Genomic DNA, 19,291 nt, shown 5'->3' with positions numbered 1-19,291 from the left:
GTCTGATGCCTTCTGCAGCTTTCACAAAGGGGGGGAAAGGCACTGAGGCTATGGAGGCGATCTTCACACTGCAGCACCCAATCCTCTGAGTAGCATTTTGATGGGAGTTGAGGGTTAGGATCTGATCAAATACTACTTTTATCTCTTGCGATCACTGGATTTCCCTTGAAGCAGGACCAAGCCCACCAAACCCTCACTTTTGTTCAAAAACAAAGCCAGCCGGGGAGAGAAGGGAACGAACGGGTCCCTCTTGACAGCGGCTCCCCAGCCACCACCACATCGTGAGGGAACGCGAGGCATGACCAACCCCGAGGAAGGGAGACGCCCCCTCAGCCATCGCCCATGCCATTGACCGCTCACTCGCCGGTTCCACCCTCCCCGTCCCTTCCGTTTTTGTTCTCCTGCGAAGGCGGGCAGCAGCAAGAGGGCTGGTCTGTGAGAGAAGAGGAGGCCGGGCCGGGGCATCCCGTCAGGGCGGAGCGAGCTGGGTTTCGCCCCGGCGGCGCTCCTTGCGCCTGCGCGGTGAAGGAAGCGGAATGGCGGCGGCGTGGTGAGTGGCGGAGGGGGTATGGCTTGAGCTGTGCGGGATTCCCGCCAGCAGCCGCGGTCTCGGAGCCTTTCCCCCACCCAGAGACCTCGAGGGGTGGTGGCGGTTCGCTACCCTCAGCCGTGGTGCGGGTCTTCTGCGAGAAGCCCGGCTCATCCCTTCCTTCACCGCGTCACCTTGGCTTAAGCGGCTTCTCCGCTCGACTCGGGGTCGTTTGGGGTAAGGCCGGCGGGATTCCCCTTGTGTATCCCCGGTGCGGCTGGAAAGCCGGCGTTTGACCCAGTTTGCCGGGAGCGGTGCCACATTGTGCCTTACCGTGGTGCTTTGAGGGAAAGCAAAGTGTTTGTCCGTTTTACTGTCAGCCCCTGGCTGCAACAGAAATACTTTAGTTCTACTTGCTCTTACTTTTCTCTAGTAAAAGGCTGAGAAGCTCAGTTATTTCCGGATACTTTGATTTTCGGTTGTGGGAAGTGCTGCTGGGGATTGAATGTTGTGATGTTGTGGGGTGGATGTCAGTGGTTCCTAAACTGAGGTCTGTGAAATACCTGGGATTTGCGTGGGAGCTTCCAGATGAATTTGGGGTCATTAATTAGTGTCCGGGATGCTGAAGATGCGGCCGTACTGGGAAGTGGGAAAAGGTATGGGGAAAATAAACGTGCGGGCTGGCACGTTATCCGTGAAGGGTCTAAATGGGGCTTTGTTCCTTTTTATCCTTTCTCATTGGGCAATGTATGGTGTTTGGATAGAGAAGAAGGTACACAGAAGTGTACATCAGGTGTTTTTCAGGCCAGGTATTTCTTATCTAGTTACAACTCAGTAAACACATGGCAGCTTCTCAGCCTGGAAAGGGTGGGAATATTGCCCTGAATCAAGTGATACAATGAAACGGGAGTTTATTTATTTTTCATACTTGTCAAATGAGGTAATTACCCTTGGGGGGAAAAAGTGTAATCTGTTAATATAGCTCTCATGAAGTTGTCTGATTGGGAATATGTTTAATAAAGATAACTGTGAAAGTCAGTGACAACTTGCTCTTTCCCAGATAATAGTTATATTTTGCATTTTTTGGTAAAAATATTTTTGTCTGAAAAAGTTAATTTGCAGTTTTCAAAGATGTGTGATTCTGTTTAAGTCCCTTTCCTCCCTCCTCTCCCCCCAGCTGAAATCTAAGCTAAACCCGAGGAAGTGCCTTGCATTTAGGAGCTATTGAAGGGTCAGACAAGCTGTGTATCAGGTGAGTGGTACTGTGTAAGTTCCTTCTCTCCTCCTAAATATATACACATGCCCATGTACATACATATGTATGATTCTGATGCATGCTAATCATAAACTGTCCGTAAAGAAACACTTGGTGAAGGAGGTGGCAGGTATCCTCTAGGGGATTTAATTCCGGTACTGCTGCTGTGTTACATTTTGACTCCCTCCTCGCTCCTGGAGGGGGAGTCAAGGAAAACTGGGAGAGCGAGTCCTCACTCACTCACTCCCCCCTTCCTCCCCCCTGCTCCTGGAGGGATGGGGAGGAGAATTGAAAGAATGTTACTCCCATGAGTTGAGATAAGAACAGTCCAGTAGCTAAGGTATAACACAAACCACTGCTGCTACCATCAATAATAATAATGATAAAGGAAATAACAAGGGAAGAGAATACAACTGCGCACCACCCGCTGACTGATACCCAACCTGACCCAAGCAGTGATCTAACCCTTCTGGGTAACTGCTCCCAGTTTATATAGTGAGCATGACGTGCTGTGGTATGGAATACCTCTTCGGCTAGTTTGGGTCAGGTGTCCTGTCTCTACTTCTTCCTGGCTTCCTGTCCTCCCTGGCAGAACATGAGATTCAGAAAGTCCTTGGTCAGAGTAAATATCACTGAGCAGCAACTAAAAACATCGGTGTTATCAGCGCTGTTCCCATGCTGAAAGTCAAAACCACAGCACTGCACCAGCTACTAAGAAGGAGAAAAAATGACTGCTACTGCTGAACCCAGGACAGGAAGGCATGTGAGGTTTTTAGGATGCTTCTTCAGATTTGTGAAACCCCTGCAAACTGATCAAAGTAGTAAGCATGGTCACACTGGACATCCTGAGTGTGTCAGCTGCTCATGTTTAAGCTCTTGTGTCATGAACGTGCTGCAAAGGAGCATCTTTGAATTACTGTGTGCATGCTATCCCATTATGCATTGAATACAGCAGTATGCTTAGTGTGTGTGCCCATATAATCTGTTTGGGGTGTACTTAATCTTTTGCTTCTGTTCTGGTTAATAGGTGTATGAATTATGAAATACAGCCCTACTTTTTTGGAAGTATTACCTTTTTTCAATATTTTCTAATAGAGATTTGTGATCAGTTCACTAATGAACTGTAAAGATTTAAACATAGTTATAAACCACAGCTACAAAAAGCTGACAAGTTCCAGGACTGACTTTAGTGGGTTTTAAACAGAGCGTAATAGGTGCTTTTCTGTGCTCCAAGTGTTTGCTTTCCTTTACATTCAGTTATTTCTTTGAGAAGCACAGAGGTGGTACCTTCACATTCTTGATAACTTTTTTGTTGCTGCTGTTGTGTTTTCTTCTTCAGCATGTGGAAGATACTTTTGTTAGAATCTAAAGTGTTCCTCTTACAGAATTTTGAAGAGATACCGTTTGCTCTGATAAGTTGGAAACTACAATAGTCTTTCCTTGTTTTTCTGTTTTGATAGGGCCACACGGCTTTTCCTGCTGATTTCATCATGATAACTCCAGCTTTTGAACTGACCCAGGATCCTGACTTTCTTACAATAGTAATCAAAGTGCCTTATGCCAGAGCTTCGGAGTTTGATGTGTATTTTGAAGGGGAAGATTTTAAATTTTACGCTAAGCCATACTTCCTCAGGCAAGTAGTGGAAGGATTTAAACAAAAATTGAACTTGTTTAAATAGATACAGTCAGTAGAGAATGAACTTCATTTTGGTCCCTTCAGAACATTCCTTATCTGCAGCTTTTACACTGTCAACTACAAACAGCCCATTTCGTCAAAGGATTGTTTTTATGGATCTGGCCACTTCATTGTTAGGCATTAAATTACGTTAAAGGGAGTTTAAAGGAATACTTTTCTAAATTTATTTTACAATAGATTATTATTAAAGATTAGTAGCTTAATAGATTAAATATTAATTGATGATGATGATGATTATGAAAGAATAGAAGTTCTTTACTGTGAGAGCTGCAAGGCACTGGAACAAGTTGCCCAAAGAAGTGATAAATACTCCATCCCTGGCAGTGTTCAAGGTCAGGTTATACACAGCCTTGGGCGACATAGTCTAGTGTGAGGCATCCCTGCCCATAATAGGGGATTGGAACTAGATGATCTTAAGGTCCTTTCCAACCCAAACTGTTCTGTAATGGTTAATTGTAAAATGGGAAAACAATTCTGGATGTAAGATGTGTAGAACAAATGTGTATTTTGCCTGTTGAGAGCGAGACGCGGTATATTTGATGAAGAATGGATTTTGATTTTGATTGAATGGATTTTGATGCACTCTTAATAACATAAGAGAAAAGCCATGTGAGTGGAGGCAGTAGGAAATGAGCTTCCAGCTGTATCTTTTCTCTAGATAGTAGAGTCCCCACTATTCTGTAGAAAAGGAAGAAGAGGCAATCTTGGTGTAAGAGTGTTAAGAGAACCTTTGGCATGACGAGTTATTAACCTTTCTTATTTTCTATATCCTTATCTATATTCTTGGGTGTGCTTCCGCTTTAAACATTAGTAGACCACAAGGGATTTTAGTGGACTGGTAGAATGAGTGACTTAGTTATTCTGAATAAGCAATACAGGAGCTCTTGAGAGTTCTCATATCCTGTCACTATGGGTTAGCTTATAGGTTTTAAATTGTAGTATCTTCCAAGTGCTGCGTATAATGCAAAGGGTGTCATCTCTGTGGTGGCTGTAACCTCACCCAGGCTGAGAGCCAGGAGTCACAAATCTCATCTCAGATGCTGATCTCTTGTGCCAATATTTAGGGAAACGGATTTTGAAGTAAATGGGGATTTAACTGCATGACTTCCATTACTGTTAAAAGGAGTCATGTAGCTAAGTCCTTTTCGCTACTTTTGGAATATGCCTTGCATTTTTATAGGCTGAGACATTAAGTTGTAGAATTAGTGAGGCATTCAATGAGGCATCTTATTTTTGCTTGTAGGTTGACACTTCCTGGAAGAATTGTAGAAGATGGCAGAGAAAAAGCATCTTATAATGCAGACAAAGGTATTCATTAATGTTATTACTATATATGTCAATAAAAATGCTCTCCAATAATTTATATGTTATGCTGGAATTACATAGTACTTTAGTGAAATATACAATAGTGTAAATAAAGGTAAAATTTCTCCTATGCTACTTAGCATGAAAAAGTCTTACTCAAGTTTTCTTGTATGTACTCAGGCCATCCTTAAGCTCAAAGGATGTGTCCAGAACTGTCCTAATAGTGAAATAATTATGTACACATCCTTTTCAAGCCCTGTGGGGGCCAGACATGTTACTATACTGAGATTATTTGCCTAGTAAATCTGCAAAGTCAGGTAGTGCTGAGTAGAAATGAGATAATCCTGAGGCAGTCCCTTGGCTATGTTTTGAGAGAGAAGGCATTAGCCTTTCTCCACACTTCAAGGTGGAAGGTATTTCTGGAATAAAATACATACCTTTTGGAATTAGGTGAAAATTGGTGAAGCCTACCAATAAAACTTAGAATTTGCTGCTTGCGAAGTCTTTATTACATGCTTGACTAGGACAATAGATTGCTGAATATAGTTTCCTGTGATCTGTTGATTGCTTGATTGATGGTGGAAGGTTTGTGTTTCTATAAAAGTGAGTCAAAAGACCACAACTTGTTAAATGCTCTCGTTCATATTCTATCATTAAAATACTTGGGTTTTTTGAAACTTGTGAACTAAGGTTAAAAACATGCACAGAAATTGATGCATAGTGAAATGTGTATGTCCTGGTTTCTATGAGTCTTTCATTAGAAGAAAATGCACATTTTCATTTGTTTTGGGTGTTTTCATGCAATAACTATTTTCTGACTTTCCTTTAAGGAACTTTTACAATTCGGTTACCCAAGGAGATTCCTGGTCAGTATTTTGAGGGACTGGATATGCTGACATCTCTTTTAGCACCAAAGAAATCAAGATCAGCAAAACCGTTAGTAGAAGAGATAGGTATGACGAAACAATCCTATTTATACACGTACATAACAAAATAGTTATAGAACTACATAGTGATACATGTAGAAAACTACAGTATTTCTGTTAGTGTCTAGACTAAGGTACAAGAAGGCTGTGAATGGATCTGAAAGTATGGGTAAATATAGGAACAGAAGTATTGTAGGTGATATGCATGTCATCTTAGTTATGTTTACATTTTTCCAAGAGGTACTTAGCTTATGCTCATCCTCTGTAGATCGTTGTACCCCTCTAGTGGCTGTATCCACCACACACAGTTGAGTCTTCTGCTTTCTACACACTAGCACAACTGGACCTGTAGCTCAAATGGTAGAGGCTAATTAAGGTTCTAGTGGGTGACTTTAACATCAGTATTTAACAGACAAGAATGTTTATTTGTGGTTAATTTTCTTATGCTTTTCTTCAATTGTTGATAGCATGGCTTTGCTCCTGGTTAGTGTTGTCTCAGCGTCAAGTTTTGATCTTGCTGAAATCAGCAAGAATAATCAGCAATTATTTCAGTCTTTGAGGGCATACAGTTAAAAACTCTAGTGTTCCTGGTTTTCATTTTTGAAAGTTGTAGAATTTGGAGCAGAACCTATGGATTATTGGTATTAGCATCTGCCTGTGTGACCCAGCATTGTGTAGGATTTCTTAGAAGGTGCGGTAAAGTGAAGAAGGCTTATTGTATCACCAGTGTTTGCCTTTCTATTAAAACATAGGTATTTTCTGTGTGATAATTTTCCTTCTCTGACCATGCAATACATATAGCTGCCTCTGCTGAGTTGTCTGAGGAGGAGGAAGAAGAATTTGACTGGGAAATAGAGCAGACCCCTTACAAAGACAGTGCAGAAAGCAGTCTACCACTACAGTACTGTTATGGCTTTGGGAACTTGCGGTCTGGGGTGTTCCAGCGGCTGCAGGTAGATGCATTTTTGCCTTTTCCTATCATAAAAGTACTGGGTATTGGGCAGTCTTCCAGGCTTGTTCTGTGGACAGGAGGGAATCATTAGTAACTGTTTTCCATTATCCCATTCTGTTACTGAAAATACTCTGCTTTTGCATGTAGTAGTACAGACAAATCCTTGTCCCTGTGGAAGTAGGGAGTGGTCAAGATTGAGTAAATTGTATAGCAGAGTCAAGAGGCTGATCTGTCTCTGCAGTAATTTCAGCACTGGAGAACAGGGCTGAATAGGGCCCTTGGTAAAATCAGGCTCTGGAAGTGTGCTGCCATCACCAGCATGGCTCAGCTGGCCTGTGAAGGCATGGGAAAAGGCCTCTAAAGTAGGCCACGTGCCAGGTGAAGAGTTCTGACAAGCTGCAAACAGTCTGAAGGCTGTTAACAGTCTGCTTTAACACTTTTGCATTATATTTGGTACTGTCTTCTGTTCTGACTTCAAACTCTTTTAACATTAGTGTGCAGTGTACTTCAGATGCCATGCCTTTTAATTACTTTTTAAGTTAAAGAGAAATCAAAACCAAACCAAAACTAACAACCAAATGAAAGCTGGCTAATCTGTGTGGTTGTTGCAGTAAAATTTTTTGTCATTGTGAAATTTGTGGTGATTTTCTCACTGTACTTTTTATTTTAGACTCTTCTTACCAGACAGGAACTTTTGAAGTGTGCACTCTTCAGGCTGTCTGTCCACCTGGTACCTGGGGGATTTACGAGGGTTATGCTGATGCATTGCAATTCGCTTTTGCAGATTAATTGTTAAGATAGGAGCTTTGAAATGCAGTTACTTTACAGTTACGTGTTAAGCAATTTAAGTTGTAGCTCCTTAAAGCAGCTTAATTATGTAACTGTACTTACAGCATGAATTGTAGAATTATCAGAATGCATTTACGTGCTATTAGGATGTATACACTAGTTTATTACAATTAAATTTGTGAAGAAGTACATTTTCTATCAGCTTTAGTGTGCCACTACTTAATGATGCCTAAATGTTACTGCAGTTGCCCATTAACTAATGTATGGCCACTTCAGGCTGTGAGAGTAATCTCAAAAGTTACAAAAACAGTATCTGTGGGTTTTATCGTGTCTCTGTGATTGTGTGTTTTTGTTAAACATTGCAGATTTTATCATAATGCAGAGTAACCCACTGCCTTATGATAAAACAGCCTGAATAGACTTTGTGATATCCTGAGTTCTAAGGAGCTTCAAGTAATTGAATTTCTTTGGAATTTTGATGTTTTATTGCACAATGGAGCATGAATTTGGAAGATTTGAAAGGGAGATTGAAGAGCATCTAGGGATTTCAGTGTAGTAATGCTGATAAGCATTCTTCCTAAACTCTTACTAAATAAATCTTGTATGTGATACATGTGGCCTGGTCCTATAATTTTTTGTTGCATTTGCAGGATGAACTCAGTGATGTTATTGACATTAAGGATCCAGACCAAACTGCTGTAGATGAGCGTAGGAGGAAACGTCTGGCAGCTGAGGCTGCCAAGTTTGAGCCTGATCATTACTTGTGAGTATTGATTTACATCACCTAGTCAAGTAGAAGTACCTCAATTGAAATATTCACTTTTTCTTTTCAAAAATGATTGAGTTTAAGATTACTTTTGGAAATTATAGCTTTACAGCAGAATGAGGAAAAGTTCCAAACCAAGACTTCGTGTTTCTTTCTGCTTCATCCCATGAACATGAAGGTGGAAGTGATTCTTCATGCCTTTCAAGTTTGAGTATTTCAGGTCAAGTTAGGTTCAGAAACTTCCAGATAAGTAAACTAAAGTGAAGCCATAAACTCTATTAATATACTGTGACTCCTGCAAGATTGATTTGGTGGAAAAAGAGCATAGTCCCTGGTAGGGAAAATTAGTACTTGTGTTTTGTTGGTGAGAGGGAGGCTTAACACACTTGGAGTTGTTTCAGAAGTTATCTTTGCAAGCTTGTTTTTTTTTTCCCATCAGGTGTTTCGGAGGCAGCTCTGTGTGTTTCTGTAGCACATAGAAAAGCCTTCTTGAACCATCACTTGGAAGAGCATTTCACTTAGAACTGAAGTAGTTCCTAACCTATAATGTGATGACAGTAATTGTAAGTTTCCATCTTAGACCCTGTGTTCTGGCTTGGTAGATGAGCTACAAACATTCAGGCTGTGTTTTGGTTGCTTCAGATAATACCAATCCTTCTTCAACAAAAAATGTTTTCTTGTGTATCCTGATGAGGACAGATCAGGGAGAAACTGGCAAACAAGTGTTCTGTTGCCTTTCAGGAAAATGCACATTTGCTGATCTCTTTTAGTTACTTTATAAAGATACTGAAGGAAGGCAACAAAAAACTGTCAGTATGAGAGTAAAGCAAATTGTGTCTGTGTTCAGGAGACTTGACAGGTTTTGTGTGATGATTAGGAAGGTATTAGGAATTTTCCTGCATTTTTTTTTTTTTTAGTTCTCAGTATTTATATGATTGCTTGTTGTGAAGAAAAAGCTGAATAAGAGGAGGCTTAGAACTTGAATCACTTTGTATAAATCCTCCCAGAATTGCTATATTGAGATTTTTACCACAGTGGCTTTGTGCTGAGGTGGAGGTAATCTCTCTTCCAGAATTCATGTACAACTCTTCTTTTTTCACCTCGCTACACTAGGCAGGCCGTTGTTTACCTAGAAGTCCGTCCCCATCCCTATTATGTCTTTGCCCTTCAGCTGCATACCGTTCCCCAAAGTATATACAAAAGTGCACCAAGTGGGAGTGCTTCCCAGTAAAATGCGGTTTGCTGCCAGTGACGTTGTCTGAAAATTCTTCTCTTTAGAGTGTTTTCCTTTAACACCCAGAACAAGTCAGGTTTGTTCACCTTCATGTCATGCTGCAAGCTCATCAATTTCCTAGGTTTCTGGGTGGCTCAGAAAAGGTGGAGGAAGTGAAGTGAGGAAGGGATATTGTAAGATAGGAGAATATTGTTTATGCCTTTAGTAATGATTATTTTCTGCTTTTATGTCAGAAACTATTTCTGATGTATGGAAAATAGCCTACAGCCAAGTCAGGTGTATTCTATGTATGCATTAAAATATAACCACATACACTTTAGTTGAAATAGCATACGACTGGTTTTGGTGTTTGTTTTCTTTCTTCTTTTTTTCCCCCTAGTGCTGATTTTTTTGAAGATGAAGCTGTTCAGCATGTTCTGAAGTACAAACCATGGTGGGTTGATGCTAATAAAAAAATGACGGCCTTGAAGGGGGAAAGTCATCAGGATCAGGACACTCATACAGTTGGTGAGAATATATGTGTATATATATAAGAGCACTTGTTGCTTGAATGATAATTGCTGTGATGCCATGTTCTCTTTTAGGTTATTGTTCTTAAGGGAAAAAGGTACGGTTTTAACCCTACAACTGTTGGTCTTAACCATTCTTTGTAAAGGAGTGTTCTGTTACTTCTGTCCTCCAGTAAATAATAGATTCTCTGAGGGACAGCTTTATACTGAAATGTTGAGACACTTGTGTGTGTAATTAACAGTATGTTATAAAGTGGTCATTTCATCTTAAGCATTTTATCTGTTAGTTGCCTAGTGTAGTGTGTGATCTCTTTCATCTACAGAACAAATTTTGGAGTTAATTGTTCAAAAAGGCTGTTTCAGAATTTCAGGTATCAATGAAGAGAAAGTTCCGTTTTAAGGGTTTGCTGTAATCTTTAAGATTTCAAAGGAGATACGAATGTCAGTAAGTCATAGCAATTGAAATCAAATCAAACCTATCTTTGTTTAGTGATTGTAACAGCTAGAAAATGGGTCCTTTGTTGCTGGTGCTTATTTCTTTTTTTTTTTTCAGATTTTTCAAATAACTGTTCTCCCTTTCTTACTTGTATTTTCAACGGGAAAAAAATTGCCAAAACTGGGTTTTGTGCCCAATTCCAAATAAGGTGCAGACACTTCACATCAAGTTTTGCAGGAATCAGCTGTGGAAGATTGTACTAATATCAGCCATTTAGCTCAGATGAGCATGTCTTGTTTTATTGACACAGTAGCACACATGCTTGTGGCATTTATTACTCTACTGATACTTTTATGGGTCTTGGAGACTTATTTTCAAAGGAAAGTGTTTATGTCCTTTTAGAAACTAAAAAGGATGGTTTCAGGTTTAGTAGATGACCTTGTAGCAGTACTGTTAACAGGTAACTGAGGTTACCTGTCTGTACACAGTGATTGCAGAGAGCCATTACAAGTTACTATTATGCATATTCTTTTATTGTCCTTTGTTCATTTCCTGTGTAGTAGGAAAATCCGACATTACTGAAGTAGATAATGATAATCCCTTCACCAGAGGTTCTTAGCAAATATTAGTGCACTAATAATACCTGTACCTTCACATTTCCTCCAGAACAATGGAATCTGTGTAAATGTTGTGTACTTCACTATGAATGTAATCTGATCTTGGTTACTGGTCTCTTTTCAGCCTCTATAGCCAGAAATTGTAAATTATATCCACCATAAGCATTTGATTTAAAAAGCATTGTACAAAGGTACAAGAGGCTTGAAAATAGAATAATGAGGGGTTCCTCTGTTTATTTTCATCTGTTTACTCCTGAGTAAATGAAACACTGCTAATGTTTGCCTGTGTTGAGGAATATAATGAAAAGGAAGAACTGCTGGATGATATTATCGATAAAGGATGGTTTTAGTTCAAATTGAAATTCTGAAGAAAAAATACACAGTATGTTGCTGGGTTCCAGGGACAACAACAGCAGACAAACTACTCAAAGCCTGGCAAGCTAATGAAAGTTATGCAGAAAATTGAGCTACAGAAAGGATCATCTTTCTCTAAAACTGTTGTTTTAACAGATGCATTTAACAGGAATGATCAAAAGAATTTAATGTGACCTTCCTATGGCTGAAAGAAGTGGCTCATGTAGTTTAGTGCATCTTGAGGAAATTTAAGGAACATGAGAGGCCATCTGGGTTATGTTCATGACAGCAACCCACCCTTTTCCTTAAAAAGACCTCAGTTTTGGTAAGGGTGTTTGAATGGCAACAGCAGATGGGGGTGGCAAAGGGCAGAATGGGAATCTGAAACCAGTGGAGGTTCTTAAACCTGAGTGAGTTGTGGTGAAAGCAACCACCATGAGAGGGAGTACAGGTTCTACTTGAAGGCTTCTTATGAATGCAATGCAAAAGGGCAAAAGGTAGGTCTGGGTTCTTGGACCTGGAGTCTGACTATCAATAGGATGAATTACCTGTGGTTTTTTATTGCTTTTATGCTTTATCTAATCAGTGGGATGGTCTGGCTAATCTGAGTTCCAGATTCAGGAATTCTTACCAGCTGAATGCAGTTCAGCTGTGTATCTGCATTAACATGTATTCCAGTATGCATGCTTGGTGAGTGAAAGTGACATAAAAAAGGCACATAAAAGCAACAAGGACCATGCTGAGTGAAGGGCCTTCTTTACTACTTGAGAAATGTTATTTCCACTAGAACTGGGGAGAAGTCTGCATTAAAGGAAGGTATGCTCTACAGCTAGAGGGATAAGGAGGCTGTCACTGGCATTAGAGTGTGCTTGTAGTAAGAAGCCTTTGAACACTAGTGCTTAACTACAAAAAGCCAAAGGGTACTTGAGCACAGGAGCTCTAGGGGCACAAACACATATTGCAGTATGTTCCGTGGTGTGTGGTAATTCTTTGAGCCTGTGTATATGTGTATCCCTGTTTGCTTCTGAACCAGTTTAAGGGCATAAAGAAGGAGGGATTGAAGCCATCATGCAGTTTCTTTTTATTTCTTATGGAAAAAAGGCATAAAATGAAGAGTACCCAGATTTCTTCCTGAGTTGCAAATTCATATTTTCTATTCAGAAAAGCATCTGAAATTAGGCCATTTCCATTGTCCTTCATGATGAGGACTTCTAAGCATACAGCTTGTAAAGAAATGTCAAATATTGGGGTATTTAAAAGGTGTACAACTTGTGATAGGTGTAATATAGCCAGCTTGCAGAAATATTGCCTGTCCTGTGTGCAGGAAGGTTGTGTTCTTAATTAAACATGTGCTCCCTGAAGCCCGTCCACAAAAACATAAAAACTGAGAGATCAGATGGAAATAGCTGTCAGGTGTGCAGCATCTCATACTGGGGAAGCCTGCTGCCCTCCAACATGAAATGCTGTATCTTTTTAGAGGGTTATTAACTGAAGTTAAATAACTGCCATTCCTACCTTCTTGTCTTACCAATGTTAAAGCATTATTGATGGTGGAGTACAGTACAGGCTGCCACAGTATTAGGGTATTGGGACTAAAATTTGACACTTGGTACCTTTAGAGTCCCTGTTTTCTGTGCTTTGTTACTGCTGCCATTCGGACAGGTCCCACCTACACAGTGTCTGTGGAATTAGGAATGTTACTGGGAGCTGACTTCTCAAGTTACTGTGTGGAAATGTAAGTTTAGTGTGGGAAAGTGACACAAATTACCAGATTCTTTCAAAGTAAGTTTTCTGATTCAGAAACCCTGAACTAAGAGTATTTTTGTTTTGTTTCTTCCTTTGGCTAGTTTATATTGATGTCTTTTGGGTTTTATCTTCATTGGTTCCTTGGAATCAAAAACTTGATTACTTTTGTCTTTATAACGCCTTTGGCTACAAGGAGCAATTAGAAATACAGATTGCTTTTTCTCCCATGGCACTACAATTAACTGCATGTTTTGTTTGGTTGATACTGTTCTTACTTTCAGCCCTGATTATTCTCTCTCTTATTTTTTCATCATCAGGTTTTTGAATGTCTCATTACCAGATTTTTGTCCTTTTTGGATCATTTCTTCTCATTAGAATTTAAAGTCTTCAGCTCTCTTCTGTCCTTGCCTTGAATCTATTTTTATTTAACCTCTTTACTTTTCTCCCAGCTCGTGTGCGTGTGGTGTATTTTGTCTTTTTAAAGTTTCTTTTATTGTCCTATGTGTTTGTTCTTTCTTTTGCCCCTTTTTTACCTTTTGCTGTGTATCATCTCTTCTTGCCCTTTGTGGGGTTTTTGTTTATCCCCCCCGTCCCCCAGCTTACTAGCCACCCAGCAGCTGAGAGTATTGCCCTTACAGTGTGGCTGAGGAACCAGTGGAAATACGAGAGAGTAGGTTTCACCAGCTTGTTTGTAGCAAAATACCATTTTTGGAGTGGACGTTTTCTAAAGCTGAAAGGCCCAGATTTTGTTCACGCTTATAATGCCTAGCTTAACTAATTACACAGCCTTTTTTCCCACGAGGGAACAAAACTGTTGGAAAGCCCTTGCTTTCTACTGCTGCTGAAGTTTATGTTACAGTCTTGCTTCTACAGATCCCAGATGAAAGGTTTTGTGTTTTCTAACAGTCACATTCAACTTAGTGAAAAGTTAATTTTTATTCTACTTTGAATTGCATAACTGTAAAAACTCCCTTTTAGGCAGCACAAGGATCTTCAAAGGCTCAGGCTAACATGTATTTAATGTTGCATCTGTGTGTTCCAAGGATATTTTATTTTGTTTGCAGTAACCTGTCGTGCTTACCAGTGACCATTCTGTCTTTCTGATTTCTTTATAGATTGGGAAGCAATTTCTTTTTAAAGATCTGCCTTTCAGGAGGACTCTGCTCAAAGATAAACCATTAGTTGTAGATTCATAAGTTTAAGATGAATCACTTACCAGATTTCTGCAATTGATCTGTTTACTTGTTTTACTCAGTCTTCTGGGCTTTTGCAGCATGTGTTTGTTCCTGCTGCGGAGCAGGTATTCTTCATGTGAGGAAAAATTGCTGTTCATTCATGCAAAATTCTTAACATATCATATGATAGGACAAATGATAGGTCTCTGTTGTAAAGTATCTCAGATTTGAAAAGGCAAGAACAATAAGACATGGAAGAAAGAATGATGTATGGGTTTGATACGGTTTATAGGAACTGCAGATTTGTTAAAGAATAATGACAAAAATTAGTATAAAGGAACTTGCAAGATCCAGGAAAGACTGTTCAAGTCCAGTGACTTTATGGAGAATGCCTGGAGGAAGAGCACCAGAATTAGTATGGAGGAAATATGCTATAAATGTTGATTTGAGAATTAGAGGAAGAAAAGATGATAAAGCAAAACTTTGAATGGAAGGATTGTAAAGGAAGGGGAGGGATGAACAAACCAGATTTGACGGATCATAGTTTAGAGCAAATATAGGTGTTCAGAGGAGGTCAGTTTCATGTTTTTAGGGCTCTTGGCTCACTTCCTGAAGAACTGAGGCTTGTCTGATCACAGTCTCCTTGACAGAGTTCTCGTGGGTCCTGGTGTAATGGTTGAACTTGATGATCTTAAAGTTCTTTTCCAGTGTAGTTGATTCCATGATTCGTGATTCTAAAGATTGCCTCTTCCTACAAGTTCTAAAAAAATGGCCCTTGTAGAAGGGGAAGAGTGCATTTATTGGATCTTCAGTGCCATCTTTTTAGATGTTGTATAGCCCATGCAGGAAAGATGTTATTGGCATGTCAGCACTGTGGAAAGTGTCAGTAACCTTTCACATCTTACCAGTTAGCAACAAATCCAGACACAAATCAGTAGAAAATTTGGCTTCATTAGTTCAGTTATTTAAGGTTACAGTATTGTTACCAAGTGGTTTTTTTTAAGGCAGTATCCAGCACTGTGGGAAATGCTGATCCTAAACAAAGTCTTTGGGTGTCTTCCTTGTCAGAGTAGTGCTGCCTTTCTTCTTTTAATGTAAGAGTGTGGTAGTTAGCTCTGCTCTTTTCCTTTGGGGTAGCTCTGGAATTCACAACTTGGCTTGACGGGACCATAAGCCAAGGCTCTGCTTTCACCAGAAGGCTGGACCAGCTGATTATCCTGGCTCCTTCCTGACCTATACTTTGCTGTTATTTTCTGAGTCTGACCACTAAGTCAGCTATCTGTCCAGATAGCACATTTTATCTAAGTGCCTCTAACACATTTAAAACCGTAAGTGTCATAGTAGTCTTGAGATACGGATCTTATGCTGGCTTGATTTAAGTGATGTTATTGTCAGGGTAAAACATCAGTAAGACCATAACAAAACACCCTCTGGCTGTCAGACCTCATCCTCCCCTTTAAAGATTAAACTGTACTTCATTGACAGTTGGGTACTGAAGGGCAATTTGAAATACATTTAACATGAGAAATGGCTAGTTTAGAGTAAGTGGAGGAGATGATTAAAAAGTAAGGCTAATCTCTGCTGTATCATCTATCAGGAATTCTGGATGTGAGATTAATTTGGTTCCTTTAGACATGCATACATTAATACACAGTTGTACTGTGGCTAGAAGGAGCATGGTTTTGGCACTGACAAGTGTACAAAGCATTTAAAAATAAATCGTAAGGAAAACTTGCAAATTCAGTACTTGATAAGTAGCAGCAGACGCTGCTTTGCACGAAACTAATATTGTTGTACAGATACTGTTAAAGCATTGGTAACACAAGTGTACAAAAATGAACAGGCTTAATTAATATAGCAGAAAATGCAGTTTTACTTGTTAGTCTTATAGTATGTACTTGTATTTTTGAATTGGGAAAACAAAGTAGGTGGTGGTTTTGGCTGTTAATAATGAGTTTCAGGCCTGGATAATTGACTAATCAGAAACTTTAAGGGATGGGTAGATACCTATTTGTAAAATTGAAATGTTTTCTCCAGAGAGAGAAATTTTATTTTGAATACCAAGCACTTTGCATTGAGTTAATGAACATCTTGTAACATTTATCTTTGGAGTTGTCTAGTCTGCATCTTGACATTGCTTTCTAGTAGACTTGCAGTTTCTGTGTTTATGGTCCAGTTGTGTATGTTAGATGCTTCAGAAAGTTTGCATTCTAGAGGAAGAAAACTTTATCTCTTATGTTTGGTAAACTTCACTTGGAGTTGTTTTGCTTTCTGTTTGTAGGGAATGTATGGATCACATTTATGTATTCCTTTACAATGTGGATTTTAGGGAATCTAGCCAATACTTGTTAGTAAAACTTTAAAATTTCCATCTTTCTAACAAACTTCTTCATTACTGTAGTCATCAGAAGTGATTTTAAGTGTTACGACTCTGATCTGCTGTGGTAGTCTTTGCTAGCAAACTTCTGGCCGTTCACCTCTCAGAATTTCTTTCGCATCTTTAGCTTCAGTTTCACCTCTTCTCTTTTGTGCTTTTCTTGAGGGTGGAAGTGCCACTTACATATGCTTGTATAATAAATTGTTTTGTATTTGAGGAGAGGGTTTTCTAGTGGAAGCCGGCTGAAATTGGAAATGTCTTCTTTAACTTCCAGTTGGACCTGCTAACTGTAAACGCCCTGTTGTGATACTTTATTAAACCCACCCTACTGTAGCAACTTACAGAATGGTTTGATTTTATGTTTTTCAAATGTGCTAAAACATTGCATGTATGGTTTTATGGATAATTTTAATGTGAGTGATAGAGGTGGCTCACTGAAGAATCAATGTGATTTAAGAACTTAAAATTGCTGATAGAGCATAGATTAATCATCTGTATTTGTGATATAAGGGGTAATACTGAACCACGTTGCATTAACAGGGAAACAGAACTGCTGTAGTCTTGCTAAATAGTCGCTTTGTACAAGATCATAGCAAGTGGGAGAGATAGGCTTTCTCAAGATGATATAAAAGTTGGAATTTCTTTTTGTGGGAGCTTATAAATAAATGGAGACTGGCTTGACTCCAGGGAAAAGTTTAGCTCACAAGAACTGTCTGTAGACGTTATATGAAGTATTTCATGTTTATGAAGCTGATAGAAACATTTTACAAGTTCATAAAGAAGAAACGTTCAACAATATTTTGCCTAATTCGTAACTTTGTCTGGAGATGAGGTGTGTGCGTATATACGTGCCTTTGACATCACTGACATTTGTTTCAAAACACATAATAAAATAAGGAAGTTTGTAGAAGGCTCCTGGGATAAAGAAACTGCATGTCTTAAAGGCAGACTCCCTGCCTCAGAATCCCTGAGTACGTGGATTGTGTAAAACAATGATGAGCAATGTTTGAGGAGAAATATCTATGAGCATGCATGCAATCATCATCCTTATGATAAAGAAAGGGTCAAGGGCTGTAAAAAGGAGCTTGGTTTACTAGGAGTTGTAACCGTTTTTTTGTCTGTAACCCATGCTGTAACATCCCACAATCCTGCGGATATTTAGCTGTGTCCGGGAGTCCAGGGCTCTGGATTCTGGGTTGTGCCCGGCTGTGTGACCTTGGCTCCTGCTGCTGGGAAGGAACTGTGAGAAAGTCTGCAGGAAAACAGGAATAGTCAAATTGCAGGTAGGATTGTTAGTAGTTCCAGGATTCCACAGGTAAATACCAATGTGGAACATTTAAAAGCCGAAACTGGAAAAGTGGGGATCAGGTTAGGGCAGTAACTGTTGAGTTATCAGGTCAAGGTGTAAATGCTGATGAAGCTGGTGGAAGATGGTGGCTCAGCAATACTCAAGGATCAGTCTCAGAACCACAAAGGCTGACCCTTCCCAGCTGCCTCCCAGTCCAGCAAGAACTCCTCAGGTGCTTTATTGGGGTGATGAACATATTAATATTTAGTATCACATCCTCAGCTTAGTGTGTTAGCAATTAATTAGTTTACATTTTAAAGTTTGTACATCTTCAAACAGCTTTTCTCTGGCCTCTCCCGTAAGCGTGCCAGAACATAGTGACTCAAGGGGTAGTAAAGTATAATTCAAGAGATACATCAGTAGTAATTGTAAGGTTTTGGTTTTGCGCCCTCTTCCCTAGAATAAATAATTAAAATTCAGTGAGTTAAGGCATACATCATGTACCTACTCCTGGCACTTAGGGTTTCATTTAAAAGTGTGACAAGAGTGCTGTCTTAGGCTTGTTCCTGTCCTTAGAGAAATCTCCTTCAGTCATGGTATTGTAAACTCAAGCTGGTTCTAGTGTTACTGGTGCTTGAAGAAATTACGGAGTGTGACTTCCTCAATGCAGCAAAGCATCAGCTGTCAGGCTAGTAACATGTCTCTCCTGTCAAGTCACCTTGTGCCTGTAACTTTCTTCTGTAGCATGACCAAAATGTGCTCACTACATCTGTCCTATTCAGTGAATCAGAGCCTGCTGACATGGAATGCCTGTGCTCCATGCAGCCTGGCTGAAAATCTCTTACCTCTGGCTTCTGGCTGTTTTAATTGTACTAAATGGCTTCTTGATAAGTGAGTTTGTACAGGGCTGGCTTCTCGTCAGTTATCTACTTAATCTCTACTGTTATTTCAAGGCACTTATGCCATCCTTTCTGAAGTGTTTTAAGTACTCTTCAGAAGGTTACCATGCAATATTCAATCCTAGCTATCTGTGTCTTTGCCACTCTTTCTAAAGAAATACTTTGCATTGTCACAACATGCCTCCTGTGTTGCTGTTGTCTTCCTTACGTATCTCAAAGAGGAAGTACTGGGTGAGAAGATTCTTAGGGTAGGCTCAATATAGCCACTCTAAATACTGAACATAAGCAAAATATGACAGTCTCTTACATAGTATACCATAAGGCTTTGGAAGGAGGTACAGCTTTCATACCAACATTGGTGGGATCAGGATTTTGATCTTTCTTTTTCTTCAGACACTGAAATGATGTTATCACACAGCATAAATGAAGCTCTTAAAT

The 19,291-nt window shown here is 39.7% G+C and overlaps 1 protein-coding gene across 1 annotated transcript in view; it reads left to right on the top strand.

The window, feature by feature from the left end:
- The first annotated feature begins 527 nt into the window (after positions 1-527).
- SHQ1 (SHQ1, H/ACA ribonucleoprotein assembly factor) overlaps positions 528-19,291 on the top strand; it is a 52,666-nt gene continuing 33,902 nt past the window's right edge. Inside the window, exons 1-8 of the mRNA XM_080625506.1 lie at positions 528-550; positions 1,707-1,781; positions 3,245-3,417; positions 4,724-4,788; positions 5,616-5,738; positions 6,513-6,664; positions 8,103-8,215; positions 9,832-9,959. Of these exons, the coding sequence (XP_080481632.1) occupies positions 3,275-3,417; positions 4,724-4,788; positions 5,616-5,738; positions 6,513-6,664; positions 8,103-8,215; positions 9,832-9,959 (724 nt within the window). The 5' untranslated portion in view covers positions 528-550; positions 1,707-1,781; positions 3,245-3,274. The remainder of the gene's footprint in view (positions 551-1,706; positions 1,782-3,244; positions 3,418-4,723; positions 4,789-5,615; positions 5,739-6,512; positions 6,665-8,102; positions 8,216-9,831; positions 9,960-19,291) is intronic.

Source organism: Psittacula echo, assembly GCF_963264785.1.
Source record: "Psittacula echo genome assembly, chromosome: 9".
NCBI classification, from domain to species: Eukaryota; Metazoa; Chordata; class Aves; order Psittaciformes; family Psittacidae; genus Psittacula; species Psittacula echo.
Note: the sequence above shows the minus strand (reverse complement) of the source record. Positions and strands in the feature narration are given on the sequence as shown.